Source organism: Entelurus aequoreus, linkage group LG03 (genome assembly GCF_033978785.1).
Source record: "Entelurus aequoreus isolate RoL-2023_Sb linkage group LG03, RoL_Eaeq_v1.1, whole genome shotgun sequence".
Classification (NCBI taxonomy): Eukaryota; Metazoa; Chordata; class Actinopteri; order Syngnathiformes; family Syngnathidae; genus Entelurus; species Entelurus aequoreus.
The window spans coordinates 53,458,204-53,474,072 of record NC_084733.1 but is presented as its reverse complement, the minus strand read 5'-3'; the positions used below and the strand labels follow the sequence as shown (position 1 = coordinate 53,474,072).

General features: G+C 38.2%; 1 protein-coding gene across 2 annotated transcripts in view; it reads right to left on the bottom strand.

The window, feature by feature from the left end:
- LOC133646606 (formin-like) overlaps window positions 1-15,869 on the bottom strand; it is a 164,052-nt gene that overhangs the window by 15,571 nt on the left and 132,612 nt on the right. For both annotated transcript variants that reach the window (XM_062042146.1, XM_062042148.1), the window contains 2 exons: window positions 10,837-10,888; window positions 670-819 (listed from right to left, as the gene is read on the bottom strand). In XM_062042146.1, coding sequence (XP_061898130.1) covers window positions 670-819; window positions 10,837-10,888 — 202 coding nt within the window. The remainder of the gene's footprint in view (window positions 1-669; window positions 820-10,836; window positions 10,889-15,869) is intronic.

Sequence of the window (15,869 nt, the reverse complement as noted above, 5' to 3'; positions counted from 1 at the left end):
TAATTGGATCTTAGTAGACCGGGCTCTTAGTGTTGAGTTGAGTTTGAGTTTGAGTTTATTTCGAACATGCAAGCATACAACATGATACATCACAATTTCCAGTTTCTCTTTTCAACATGTTCGAAAAGGAGTAGGAAGAAGCAGAGCTTATTTACTCCTACCCATTTTCTTTACATAACAGTTGCTAAAACTTTTTGTTCACTTCCTGTTCACAATTTATTCACAATAACCTCCATAAGTAATCACAATAAAAATAAATAAATAAATAATAATAAGAATGTAATAATAATAATTGGTGAAGTAAGTCATATTTCATATGATGAGATAAGTAAGATTACTTTAAGAATGAATGAATGGATGGATGAAATAAATTGAGAATGTTTGTCATGGTTCTTCTTCTTTGTACTTTGTAAACACTTTAAGTTTGAAGAGTTTCTTGAAGTGGATCATATTAGTACATTGTTTGATTGCTTTGCTTAATCCATTCCATAATTTAATTCCACATACTGATATACTGAAGGTCTTAAGTGTTGTAGTGTGTGTTTGCTTTTGCAATGATAGAGAACATTGTTCCTGATGACATTGGGTATACTGTATACACAGCACTGCATGCATACAGTTTTAAGAAGAACCCCAACGGCAAACTTGCTGGCGAACAAAGCGACTCACCTCTCTTTTGAGATGTTCTTGCTTTGTCGTATCCAAGCGTTCTTGAAGTCATTACAAAACTCGTACCAGAGCATAAAGACGAAATTCGGGGCCACATCTTTGTCTCCTGGTTTTGGCTTCATCCCAAAGTACTTCACCATCTCCCTGAAACTGTCGGAGTAAAAACAAAGTTGACAATGTGAACATAAAGTTATTTATAAGTTAACTATTCCAGACAGGCTGCTGAGATTGAGGCCTCGTTTACACTAAATCGGATAAGATTATCCAGGGTAAATCACACCTAACCATATCCGTGTCCACACACAACAATGCCACCGTTTAAGACCCCGCCCCCCTCTGTCCGCCGGCGCAACGCGACCTAGTACGCATGCGCGGAAAAAAATACAAAAATAAAAAAGCGTCCATTTGCTCCAAGCTCTCCAGTAGATGGCTTAACTTCACTGTGAAGTTGTTATTTAAAAGAGCTATATTGTAAATAGTTTGCTGTGCATTTTACATGTGTTTGCTGTGTTTTGTGTGCAAGTTTTTAAATTGAAATGTATCTCCTTTGAACAATATCCAGTGTTGTGGTATTTCAATTAACTAGAATCCAGTGTGCTGTGGGGGCCCTATTGTAGTGAATCACACCTGAGCCATCGGAAATTAATCAAATCTTTAATCGACATGAGAAAGAAGACAATGTGATAAACTGTTTGGGGCACGAGGGGATGGTTCCATCTTTCAGCTGCACGCTAATGGCGGAGTTGCCTGGCCATTTCACAGTCACATCCATAAAGCAATATTTGTAATCACACACTGCCTATCACAATCACATCCATGGGAAGAATTATCTTAAGGTATTGATGTGTGATTTACAAAAGCGCCTGTCATACTTGTCAACCCTCCTGAATTTTCCGGGAGACTCCCGAATTTCAGTGCCTCTCCCGAAAATCTCCCAGGACAACCATTCTCCCGAATTTCTCCTGATTTCCAGCCGGACTTAAGGCACGCCCCCTCTAGGTCCGTGCGGACCTGAGTGAGGACAGCCTATCGTCACGTCAGCTTGGCCAACCAAAAAGTAACCACAGAACACTATACCGTATAGTGTTCTGTGGTTACTTTTTGGTTGGCCAACGGTTTACGTTGTATTGCGCACCCTGACGGCAAGTGTGGGAGTCGGTTCTGAAGTATGAAGTAAAGAGACGTAACTTCGTCACCTCGCCTGGTTATTGACTCCAACCCAGAATATTACACTGCCCATACCTATGCTCCTTCAAAGGCTGTGCTACTGGCTGCAAAGCATTGCACTTTCAAATATAACAATGAATAGAGAGTGTTATGTGTGTATATGTGTAAATAAATGAAGACTGAAATTCTAGTGTTTATTTTATTTATATGTATATATATATATAATAATAAAATACATATATATAGCTAGAATTCACTGAAAGTCAAGTATTTATTTTATTTATATGTATTTATAAGAAATACTTGAATTTCAGTGAATTCTAGCTATAAATGCTAGCTACAAATCTCCCGAATTTGGAGGTCTCAAGGTTGGCAATTATGGAGCCTGTACATGTAGAAGAAGGAGAAACACGGCATGTCTGGATGATCTGCCTCCGGCATTGTTATGAAGCTGGCTGTGGCGCGTTCTTTCGATGTCACTTCCTGTGTGGGGCGCGGACTTTCTGGCGTCACTTCCTGTGTGGGCGGTGTCTTTCTGGCGTCACTTCCTCTTCGAACTCACTTTGTAAACGATCAATGAGTCCATACAAAGCTAAGTGCCGGAGATTCAAGAAATACACGGCTGACTTACCCGTGTAAAAATTTGTCCGAGGAGGGGAACCTTAAACGATGGTTTAGTGTGGCTGAAACGGGGCTTAGGCTAAATAATTATTTGTTTAAGGGGTTAAACGACTTAGTGTAGACATGGTCTGAGTCTCTTTGTCAAAAAGAACTCACTTCATAATAAAATTTAAAAAAAAAGACGTGTGTAAAAATGATGGATCTGGAGTCGGACAGAGGCGAGAAAGAGAGCTGGATGCAAGACGGTCTACCCTGCTGGGCTACGGGCAGAGCCAGTAGTAGTGGCTCCATTAGCACATTGACCCCACATTCTGCAGTAGACCGAGACATCCAAGACACACACTCGCACAAAGCCCATAATAGCATATTGTATTTACAGGTAGACCATTAGAGATTAACACATGTGAGCGCAAACAATCCACTCTGATTAAACATGTTTTCTGGAACTGCAGTTTGATGCGATTGTAACCAAATCTGAAATCTTGGTAAGACTTTTCACACACAGGCAGGAAAAGAAGAAACCTGCTGCTTCAGCTCGCCTCTGACCCAAACATGAAAGACATTTTCTCGCTAGGCGTGTCAAAGCGTTGCTAAAAGGAGGCCATGATTTAAGAGATGCTCCCTTGTCCCACACCGACTGACACTCAGAGATTCTGACCTCTTGATGCAAGGTGGCTTTCGCGACGCTAATGTAAGACATGTTCACATGGAGGGAAATGGCAGAATATGCTGACCAGCTGGGGAAAAAGTCAGCTTGGCCTGAGCCTGCTTTCTGTGTCATTTTGCTAGGATGCTACGAAAAAAAGGACTGTAGAAATTATCCCAGACTAGCCAAAAATGTGTTTAGACTGTGCAAACTGAGGTTGTTTCAGCTTGCCATGTTGCAGCAGGCAAGTTGTGGTCCTCTCCTGACCCTGGGTCACGGTGTCAAACCAGGCACAAATCAAGCAACATTCGCTTGCCTTTTACTCCCTGGCGCTCATGCAACAAGCCGATACACAAAGCTTCACTCGAAACAGATGCAAACACGCTCACACATGTGCGTATACCTAAAAAATATAAACAAAATCAAGCAGAATTTGTTGAGGCCTGTAAACTTCACACATGTAACAGTACTGAATTTGTGTAATCCAGGCTGATGATGATGTTGCCGTGCGAGACTTTGCTGCAGCATTCCTAGCTGACAGCTATATGAAAAAAGACCATTACGAAACCACAAGAATCACGATATATTTGGACAAACAGGCCCGCATTCCTTTGTTTTTACAGTAGAAAATATGGACGTAAATAAACTGTGTTGTAGGCTGAGTTGGACTGAACTCCTGACATGGTTTTGTCGGAAAGAGATGACTAAAACACACATACAGCACGCACGTTTTGTAGTTAATAGATTGTGTGCCAAATTAAATTGAGCATGGAGATTTTGAAGGAAACTCATGGATCAGTGAGCTCAACCAAGAACCTCCACTCCACATTAATATTTGCTTATATTACTACAATATATTGTTTGTACATTATACAGAAGGACCTTAATTTAAGAACCTCTCATTACACAAACTTTTCGATTTACGAACCACAGACCGAACAAAAATTAGCTTTGTTTTACGAACCTTGTCTCTGTGTATGAACATTTCATCCACTCATTGTGTGTCTCGCCACGCAGCCATTTTGTGCCAGAAGCACAGCCATTGTGGGCGGGCTGATCGCTCATTCAGTCAGCACAGCAAAGTAGCACTGTGTTTAATGCTACTTAAGTGTTTTTTTTGTTGACAGTTTTTTGTATTTTTACAGCGTTTTTCTACTTTTACTAACTAAATATAAGTCCAAAGTAAGCAATGGACAGGCGATGTGGGGTTTGAAACATTCAGAAAGTATCCACAGCGTTGTTGACACTGCCAACCCTTCCGCTGCCTCCCTTCCGCTGCACGCAAAGAAGATTAACCAACAAGATAAGGTGCATTTTATTTTGTATTCCTAATCATTGTAGCAACCTGGCTGCTAAAGTGAAGGAGTTGTGTGATTCCCAACTGTGAATGCACCACAAGGCTAGAGACAGTCTGTGCGCGTGTGTCGGCAGGGCGGCTAAAAATGAGGACAGTTAAGCTTTTTGTTGTTGTTTTGACTTTGCTATTCAATAGAAAGTCAATTCATCACAGCCTTGTCATGTTTGTTTGATTTTAAGAGTTCAGGCGCAAAAACTGAATTTTTTTGTTCTTGTTTTGAGTAAACCTGTGGTTGTTGTGGAGCTTTTCACGAAACAACTGATGTGGGTTGCAATTGAATCGTTTCAAACAAGCGGAATGATAGTCTTAACTTGAAAAAAAATGCACATTTATTACAAACATGGAATTTTGAAAATGTTCTACAAATTTTGCAGCAAAAACTCCAAACAACGTTTCTTCAAAAAATCAGACTAATCCTATATGGCAGTGGTTCTCAACCTTTTTCAGTGATGTACCCCCTGTGAACATTTTTTTAATTCAAGTACCCCCTAATCAGAGCAAAGCATTTTTGGTTGAAAAAAAAGAGATACAAAAGTTAAATACAGCACTATGTCATCAGTTTCTGATTTATTAAATTGTATAACAGTGCAAAATATTGCTCATTTGTTGTGGTCTTTCTTGAACTATTTGGAAAAAAAGATATAAAAATAACTAAAAACTTGTTCAAAAATAAACAAGTGATTCAATTATAAATAAAGATTTCTACACATAGAAGTAATCATCAACTTAAAGTGCCCTCTTTGGGGATTGTAATAGAGATCCATCTGGATTCATGAACTTAATTCTAAATATTTCTTCACAAAAAAAGAAATCTTTAACATCAATATTTATGGAACATGTCCACAACAAATCTAGCTGTAAACACTGAATATTGCATTGTTGCATTTCTTTTCACAGTTCTTTTTGACAGACATTTTAAAAAAATCTCACGTACCCCTTAGCATGCTTTCAAGTACCCCCAGGGGTACGTGTACCCCCATTTGAGAACCACTGCTATATGGTGCCAGAATGGCCCTTAATATTTGTGAAAACAGATACTTTTTTTCAGACAAATGTTTATTCCATCACTTTAGTGAATTAACTTAATCCAAACAAACACCTCTTTTGGGTAATCTCTGTACAGGGGATGTGGGGTTTACATTGACGCTGCATCATGATATCACAACATTGACAGCTGCATCACAAGACAACAACAGCAGAGTAAACACACGATTCAGTTCGTCATTAAGGAGAGTAGTGGCTACACACACATCCTCTACATTATATCCACAGGCAATAGACGGGATTTTTCCCACCACACTGTGTTGACCTTTCTTGCTCTCACAGACCGATTTATCAGGACAGCGTCTCTGTTTGGGCCCAGTAGGCAAGGTTACCACCCCCTCACTGATTTCATCTAAGTTACTCTTTATTGATGCTTTAATTTAGTTCTAATCACGGTAAAACAGACATGAAGTGAGCGAACATCAACACTGATATTGGAAGACGCCATCAAATATCGATGCACTAATTAGTCCTGATGGATTCGTCTGTTTGTGCCGCAAAGACAGCAGAGCGCTGGAATATTCAACAGTGAATTGCGAAAGTTAGGTCGCTTTTGCGGAAAATGATATTTTACCTCCTGGTAGAAAATGGTGTAAACTATTTAGTGGTACTCACAGCTCAAAATCGGCAAAATGGCGTTTATCAAGTTTTGCGCCTGAACTCTTCATATACAATATTGTATAGTGCTTTACATTGTGTTTAAAGTCTAAGAACATTTACTAAAATATGGACTTTTGCTGAGGCTGGAACCCATTATTCACATTACATTGGTTCTTATGGAGAAATTAGCTTTAAAATAAAAACTTTTCTATTTAGTAACCATGTTCAAGAACCAATTGAGTTTGTAAATTGAGGTTCAACTGTTTTACATAACATTACAGTGAACAAATGTATTTAGCCTAAAAAGGAAGGCATTAAAAAGCAGTGCACTTCTAAACTACACAGGAATTTGGGTTTTCAACACAAAGATAATTATTTTATTATTTTTTATATTTTCTATATTTTATTATGTTTGACAAATGTTTACAGCTGTATTTTCATGCATCTACTTTGAAATATAATAATAATACATTTGATAAAGATGAGTTGATGAGGGCTGCAGCTATCGATTATTTCATTAATTCAGTAATCTATCGATTTGTTTGTTCGATTAAAAGAGCAATTGGCGAGAACAAACTTTATAGCATCAATGTGGCCCAGCTCAGATGGTAGAGCATTCCTCTACGGTTCCTGGTACGAATCTAGCTTCCGTCATCCTTGTCACTGCCGTTGTGTCCTTGGGCAAGCCACTTCACCCACCTTGCTCCCAGTGCCACTCACACTGCTATAAGTTTGTAGCAGGACTCCAAGGAAAAAAATATTCTTAATCTCAATAGGTCTTTCCTGAATAACTAAAGGTACAATAAAAATGCATATTGTAGGTAAAATAGTTTACATTTTTCTGCTTGCCATCACTTTCATTCTTTTTTTAAATAAATGCACATCATCAACATTAAAATTGCACTTTTAACATGTGTGCAATAATAAAATAAACCGCTGTCATGTGCGCTTTATTGCAGTCATTCAGAAACTATCTTTGCATATTTAAAGTTCCTTGCACTCCGGGCGATTTGGATTTTAAGTTTTTTTTAGTTACACTCAAACAATTCATCAAAATAGCAGAAAATGAATCAAAGCTTTGTTTCTAGTGAAATTACACAATTAATCATTGCAGTCCTAGTACATATACTTTATTTATCCCGTGAGGGAATTAAACATTCCATTTAATTAAATTCATTTGACTGAACCTGCCAGAGCAACATCAATTTAAAAACACATTTAATAATGTTTTTTTTTATGTATTGTATTGTGATTGGAGTAACCTCTTACTGACCACTGTTTCTAATATGTTGTCCTTTATGTAGCTTACTGTAAATAAGATGTATATTAGAATAAGAGAAAGCCAAATAAAACAGCCTACCTAAAAGTGTGACGGATGTCTCCATTGTGTGTAAGTATACCATGCTATGATGTAAAACATTTGCAATAAATGCAACTCAGTTCCTTTCCTGCTATACAAAATAGGTGAGACAAAATGTATAAAACAGTGAGTGAATCAAAAAAGTGAGGTTGTTTATGCTGCTAATACGCAAATATGTCAACAAAAACCGGGGTGAGCCTGCACCATTAGTTCTTCCTTCATTCCTACTCCCTGGCGTCTAAACTCCCAGACTCCCGGTGAGGCTGAGATATCGGGTAGCACCAGGGATGTGTTGTCTGTTTGCTTTAGTAACACCATGCCATAATGTTAGCACTGCTGCTGCTGCTCTTGTGTGTTTGTGTGACCATCCCTCATCCAGCACAGATGTGAGCGCCCACCCAGGGCTCAGCGAGCCCACTGACGCCCATATTCATCAACGGCGTGTCACTTTTATGAGGTGGCTCTGTGGGAACCTTAGAGAACAAACCCCACCCAGCCGTCCACATCTCACCTTGTGCTCGCTCTACATAACGCCAGGCGGTCAGCCCCCCTATTTGGATGAAATTAAAGGAAAACTTCACTAAAAGGCAAAAGTGCAGTCAGCCGCAGGACCCTTTTGATCAATAATCCCTTCATGTTCAACACCTCCATTACAAAGGTGGCACTCAGGCACGAGGGTCCACAAAAGACCTACTATGGTTTATAGTTCTAGAACCGTTTATTCTCAGACGTATACTCAATATCTCAAGTCTAAAGCTTCCTTTCACTTTCGCCTTTCAAGTGAAAAAGGTGCAACAGAACACAAAAACAATCATGCGTCTGCTTGGTTCGTCTCCATCTTTGACCGCTGTGATATTTTCCAGAAACGCCATCTTCCTGACACGAGCTTGGCGCCTGAATGTGGCTCTTATAACAATAACACAGAAAAGTCCTGCACGGAACAATAGTGATAAAAAAGAAAATAACAAAAACTTTAGGAAGGAAGCATAGGTTTACCTGCCCCAAGAAAATGAACATTTTAACTGTGAAGTGTGCATTGCCTGTTTTCATAAGACAAATAACAGGAAGCTGAAATTAATTTTTTTTGCAAATTACATTGAAAAAAAAATTGCAGACCTTAATCTCGAGCGCAGACCTTCACCAGGCCCTATCCCCCAATAGTAAGAAAAAGTCCTGAATCCAGACGGTGATCCGGATCAGCCCCAAAATGTAAACACTTGTTTCTTATCCCATTTCTAAAATGTATTGAAATTGTAGTAATTTATTGTCTTTGTCTCTGTGAGTGGAGGCTGGGGCTAATAGCACACATACACAGAAGTTGAAGCTTGTAACATAAACATTAGGTAACATAGAAAAAATTATCCGGATAAGCTCTGAATGTAATGACTTGTTGCTTATCACATTTCTGACATTTTCTAAAAGTTAAGATGAAAATCCATCAATAATTTTTGAAGTTATCTATAGCTGTCTGTCATCCATCATCTTTATCTCTGCGGGGCTGCCAGCATACACAAACACACAAAAATGTAGGTGTATGGTAACGTAGTAGAAATTATCTAAATTAGGTATACATCTAATCAGTTGTTCCTTATTTCAATTCAGATATTTTTTGAAAGTTTTATGAAAATCACCCATAACTTTTTGAGTTATGTTGATAGCTAACCAACTAACTAGCTAATTAACCAGCCAACTGCAATGACTACATAACCTCCTGTCGGAGCTGATAACACAAACACTTAAAAATGAAATGTTCAAATGAGTGAACATTTCCTCATGGGGTAAATCACAATTAATTAATCACATGAATTAATCATGTATAAACACAGAGTATTGTAATTTCCAAAATGTTCCTGAATTCACCGAAATATAAGATAAAAATGTAAAAAAAAGATGTGATTTGCAAATATTGCACCAATGAATTCTCTTATAGAAGCACAGTAAGTTTAAAATAGCATCTAAAACATGTTTTTGAGGCAGCTGCAAGAAGGCAAGAACGCTACTAGTACATCAAAGCAAGCAGTGGACTAAAACAACGCTGACGTAGTATATTCCTGGTGATGCTGTCAACAAAAACACCACTTAAGCAACACTTTTGTAGCAACTGTGATGAATCGTGATTTAGCCAAATTCAAAAGTGTGATTAATCAGATTTTTTTTAAATAACCGTTTGAAAGTCCTAAAAATGACTCTTGTCACTAATTTATTCTATACCAAACTAAAATGTGTTGTAGGGATGGGAATCAAAAACCGGTTGTTGTTCAGAACCCGCTCCTAGTTGATCAATTCCTTCAAATCACTTGCCAATTTTTTAAACGATTCCTGCGGGCGGGAATGATGTCACTACGCAACCTGCGTAATAGCTAACTTTCTAACCAGCTAATTAACAAGCTGACTGCAATGATTACATAACCTCCCTTCGTCATCCATATATTTTTTAGTTGCATGTTGCGTAGGGACGTCAGACAGTGAGAAACATGGCGCCCAGGCGTAGGGAACACTGTAAATGTTGGCTATATTTGACAAATTAAGTTTGTAACAGCGCTACTTGTAACAATTGCAAGGTTTCTATTTCGACAAAAGGAGGAAATACGAGCAATATGCTGAAACGTTTGAAATCAGAGCATGCTATAATGAATGTGAGGTTTTTGAATCATCCCAGCAGACGCAACCATCTGCCGTAAATACAAAAGGTACTAACAAACACTGACTATCATCTTAGTGCCATTTGCCCAATTTTCAAAGCTGCTATTACCTGTTGAACTGAAATTAATGCCTTCTCATTTAGATGAATATGACGAGAGACAGATTCTCACTACGAATGTTACCGAGCAGTGACTAAGTTTGTGGCTGGAGGCTTGCATCCGTTCGTCACTGTAGACACTACTGATTTTCGGTAGGTGAATGTTCAATTGTAGGCAGAGAACCATTGCATGTTTTCCTCTAACCAGATTTTCACTCAGTTATTTACATTACATATTTATCAGGGAGATGACAAATATTCTTGATACTAAGTACAAACCCCCAAATGGAGACAGTGTAAGAAAATGTTAATGTAAATGTTACATTATTGTGTAATTTCCACGTTTTATTTTGTTAGATTCTACAGACGAACATTTCATATATAATCTTTTTTTTTATGCTATGTGCCTCTTAAGACCTCACTATTGGCTTTGTAAGGTCATGTTACCTCTAAACTAAACAAAGTTGATGCTTAGCCACCTTTTTACCCCCCCCCCCGTGCCCCCCAAAGATAAGAATCTATAAGAGAATCGATAAAGAACTGAATAGTTAAGCAGAATCAAAAGTACAATCAGAACCTAAAAAAATCTTATCAAATCCCATCTTTATTGATGAGTGTCCATGTTGGTTTACCTTTTCAGTGCAGCGTTGAGGCGATCCTCTTCAGCAGAATGCTCAGTTTGAGCTGTTAAAAGAAATAAAAAACATCTGATTAAGATCGTTTTTTTGTTTGTTTTCAATGACAGCCACATCCGTAATTACAACCACCCCAGTCCAGAAGGAGGCACTGTGTTCATTGTTTAACACATGGTTTTGTCAAGTGCAGATTGAAGAAGAAGAACAGCTCTACTTTGCCCAAAGAGCGCTCTTCTCTCCTAGTGACACTTAAGCACATTGTAAAGTTTTGTCCGTGATGCCAGGTGTTAGGGTGTGTATGTGTGGACTGCAAGTGGGCTTAATCATAGTGGAAGAGAGAGGATTAAGAACTGGAGGCTCCCGTGGGATTCTTGCCATGTAAAAGTGTCTAAATGCAAGGCAGATGTGTGCGGCAGGCCAGGCCGAGGTGCAAGAATTTATCTAGGGCCAGAGAGTGCCTGTGATCTGAGATTTATTGCATTTTTCCAGATTCATCCTACGGGAGACCTTTCCTACTTTGGAGATCTAAAAGGGGGGTCTCCCAAAAACTGTTCAAAGGCCGGTTTTGGGGGTCTTTGGGGAAAAGGTAAGCTTCAGACACTGACCATCCACCCCTTAGACGTTATTTCTTTTTTACATGTATGTGGGCCACTGGGTTGAGGTTGCTCTAATGATGGGAGGGGCCAACCATGTCTGGGATAGAGGAGGGAGGAGGGAGTGGAGAGGGGCCGTGACAAATGGCATTAGTCTCAGTTGGGGTCTGGCTGGCGCCTGAGGTACCCCTCTGGCGCAACTGTTTAGAGGTGGCACTGGAGCCGACAGAGAGAGAGAGAGAGTGAGAGAGTATGTGTGAAGTTTCTCTTTCTGTGCTCCCTGCCTGTGTAAACATGAAACCAGTAGTCGCTAACTAGAAAGTTATGAGACGTGCATGCTGAGAGCCACAATAAATTCGGGCTTTAAAATTCTGACACACTTTTCTAAACGGCTGCTATACCTGGTGTTCAGATAACAAGCAGAAGGATGGAGTGCGTGTGAAAGAGGGACGCTGATTTTTTATGAAAACATGCGTTTCTACATCTCTCGCCTCAATTGCGGATGCAGATGAAGATTTTTTTGTTGTAGCAAATCAGATGCTGTGTGATTGGGTTTTGGAATCACTAACAAGATAGCTGTGGGCTACGATGAGGCATTTACACCTCCCCACATCCCCAGCAAGACGAGATTTGTTTTCAATTAGCCATTGCCTGCATTCAATGCGAGAAATATGTCCGTCCAAATACCCCCAGAGGTTTCAAAGAGCTCCCAATAAAAGGGGAATCAAAAAGGATGTTCATTAAAGTTAAACCACAACTTACTGACCTGGTATGCTTTTTTCCTCAGAGAAACACAGTAAATGATAAAAAATGCATGCAAGCAAGATTCATTCTAATACTACAAAATGAAACTCCCTGCAAATGAAGGCCAAACAACAAGAACTACAACACTCGATGATCACTTCATATCCTAACAACCCAATGCAAAATGCATTTAGGAGTTGGACACTTGGCATAATTGTCACATGATGACTTTTCATTACAGGATTTTTTTGTTTTCACGTGCTGTAAAGGAAGCCTAAAACAGCTGAATGTCCTATGTCAAACACCCAAAAGTCTTACAATTTGGAGTTCAAACCTTCACCCTGCATGATTTCATGCAAGACAACAGCAAGCCTCGTGCCACTTTATTTCATTTTGCATGGAGTGAGTGTGTTTTGCTTTAAATTTTTTGTGATGCCACCACATTGGGTTACAATTGATGGAATAGAAGAAAAAGTATGATGATTACCACTTATACTCTATATCCTATACCATAAGTTAATATGCTACTATGTTGACAGTTCTGTTTATCAGGAGTATTCAAATAGTGAGTAGTTTTTTGATTGATTTAGTTTTATTATATCATGGTTAATTATTTTACCCTTGTGTGACAGCTTAGAATGTAAAAATTGTACTTATATTTTTTGTTAAGGAAACATTATTTTGAATTTAGACTCTCTGAGACATTGTGATTTAGGGCTATATAAATAAACATTGATTGATTGATTGATTGTACATCAACCAATGTCAGAATGACTTGTGTTCCACTGTATAGCAGAACCAATAAAAGATTGAATGAAAAAAGTAATAGCTGTCAAATGCACAATTTGTATCACTTAAAAATGGAGTTTAAATTAATTGATTTGGCTTCTAATGTATACTACTGAGGGTGAAATGGGACAAAACTAAATAAATAAATCTTTAAACAATTACTTTAATGTATCATTAATTATTTATAATGGAATTGTGTCTATTTAATGTAAAATTACATTTAATTATTTAATTAATTATTTCAACATTTAGGTAATTATTAATTTAGTTATTTTATTATTTTATTATTATCTAATGATTACATGATTTATTTAAGTAAATAATAAATAATCAAACTCACTAATCAAAGTCAGTGGGCGACGCAAACATATATCTTGTCCAATGATTGTTTGGTTTGATTACTTGAACTTTGGAAGTCTTAAATAACATGATAGTAAAGGAGGATACAATCATACTTTTTGGGATTTGATGGTAGATATTTTAGACCTTGCAGAGTATGTGGAAACAAGAACTGCTGACCCAGAGCATGTTGCAGTTAAAGTAGAGGAATTTAATGAAGTTGAAGTTTTCAGACCAAGCTATCGACCAATAGTCCTTCCAGGTCAAAGTTCCGCAGACAAGTGGTAACCAATCAGGCGTTTGGATTTGCCCACTGACTTTGACGGCTGAGTTTGACAGATCAAATTAATTCATGAAGCGCTGACATACATGGTCATGTAAAAATAAATCAATAAATCATGAAATAATTAAATTGTGAAATAATTATTCAAATCATGAAGTAACTATTAAAATAATAAAATGTTTAAAAATATATATTATTTAAAAAAATAATTAAATGTACTTTTACATTAAATACAATTACACACATTTACCAACACATGTATTTCATTCCAATTATAAGAAATTAATGACATATTTGAGTATTTATTCAAATATTCATTTAATTTTGTTCTATTTGACCATCCATAGTATACATGGTTGCTGTTGTCAAAAGGTCACAGCAAATCACAAGCAAACGTCCATATTCCGTGCAGATATGCCCCACTGAGCCTGCGAGCAGCAGAGGAGATGACATTGGAGCAAACGTGTGATGCTTAGGGCAATGACATCCTTGCAGCATCAGTAATATTCTTGCCTTTAATCTGCTTGCAGACAAAGTTCTTTTATTTTGGAAACTCAGTTTTGGGAATATTAAAATCATGTTCCTTCCCAAAAAAGCCACTAATTTTGTTCCATTGATTAAGTTTAAATTTGTTGTAATTAGGAGCTTCTTTGAAGTGGCTCCAAATATTGGCAAGGACGCAATGAGACGAGGGGAGAACAGCCTCTAAAAACACGGATCACTGGATTTCGGGAGGGATCTACTGTTGGACCAGGGAAAGATCATACAGGGACATTTAAGAGGCAGAGAACAGAGCGTTTGGGTTCACCTGCAGACCCCGCTGCGAGCCTCTCCACAGGCTGGGTTACAGGTCAGCACTCACCAGGAACACAACTCCCACAACACAGTTTTTATCTGTTCATCAAAAGGGCCCGTGTGAACACATACACCACGTCTTGTGGACACCGTCCAATTTCTAAAATGTGTCAAACACATGCATCTGTGGTCTGCTTGCATGCATTTACCTGGGTGACAAACCCAATCACTCACCGATGACTCACTTTTTAACAACCTTGGTCGTTGTTTGATGTGCTTTATTTCGAGTTACAGAATCATCACAAAAAGATGATTACGCGCCAAGTTTCCCCCTCTCAAACATGGGTAGCAGCATGTTGTGGAAATCTGTTTATGAATAGGGGCTTTGCAAGAGGAAACTTTATGTTTAAGATGTGTTTTTCCACATTATAGCCCACAACTTCAGTGGCTTTGAAAAATTTCAGAAACTAACATTTTGCCGCAGTTCCATTTGTGCAGCAACTTTACTAATTCTCATGACAGAATACTTTCTAAGAGTTTGTTGTCATCATTTTTGGACTTGACCTGTCCTTAACATAATCCCTTTTAACAATGCCTGTTAAAAAGAATAACACCCAGCTTCAGACGAAGTATCAAATCTATAAGAATGGCAGGATGGCAGCTTTGTGAAAGGGACTCAGCTTTTTCACTTCATTGTGTTGAAAGCAATTGTCACTGTCCGACAAGTATAGTATATGTCACACCATGCGCTGATGAGAACATCGCCAAGCATGTAATTAATTTGTTTGTTGATGCCGGCTTTGCTGGGTTTTGTGAAAGACAAGCAATCTACTGTTACAGTATGTCTGTTATACTGTACAATACTCCAAATGTGCAGCATATTAGAATGAAAGAGACTGTAGAACAGTGGTCACCAACCTTTTCGAGCCCAAAATCCCTGCCAAAAACTATATATATATATATATATATATATATATATATATATATATATATATATATATATATATATATATATATATATATATATATATATATATATATATCCGCAACCCCGAACGGGACAAGCGGTAGAAAATGGATGGATGGATGGATATATATATATATATATAAATGTTTTTGTTTTGTTTTCAGTCACACCCCCAGATAAAGCTTTGTTTTATTGTCTGATGTCAACATTTTGGCTTTTTCTCATTGTTTCTTGCTGTCTACCCAAGTTTTGCTGGTGTTTTTTGTAACGTGCCTAGGGCCAATGACAATTGAGTCACGGGCCACAGGTGGCCCCTGTGCCGCACTTTGGTCACCCCCTACTGTAAAAGCTAACTGTTTATAGCCTATACAGTCTTAGTACTGTAGTATCTTTGTTCTGGTCACATTTGGGACATGAGTCACAAGGTTTTTACGTCAGCACCGGAAGTAGTAAAATCAACTGTTCACCTAGCGGTTTTTCCTGTGTGATAAAGAGGGGATAAACGGGGAAGTCCTTCTTT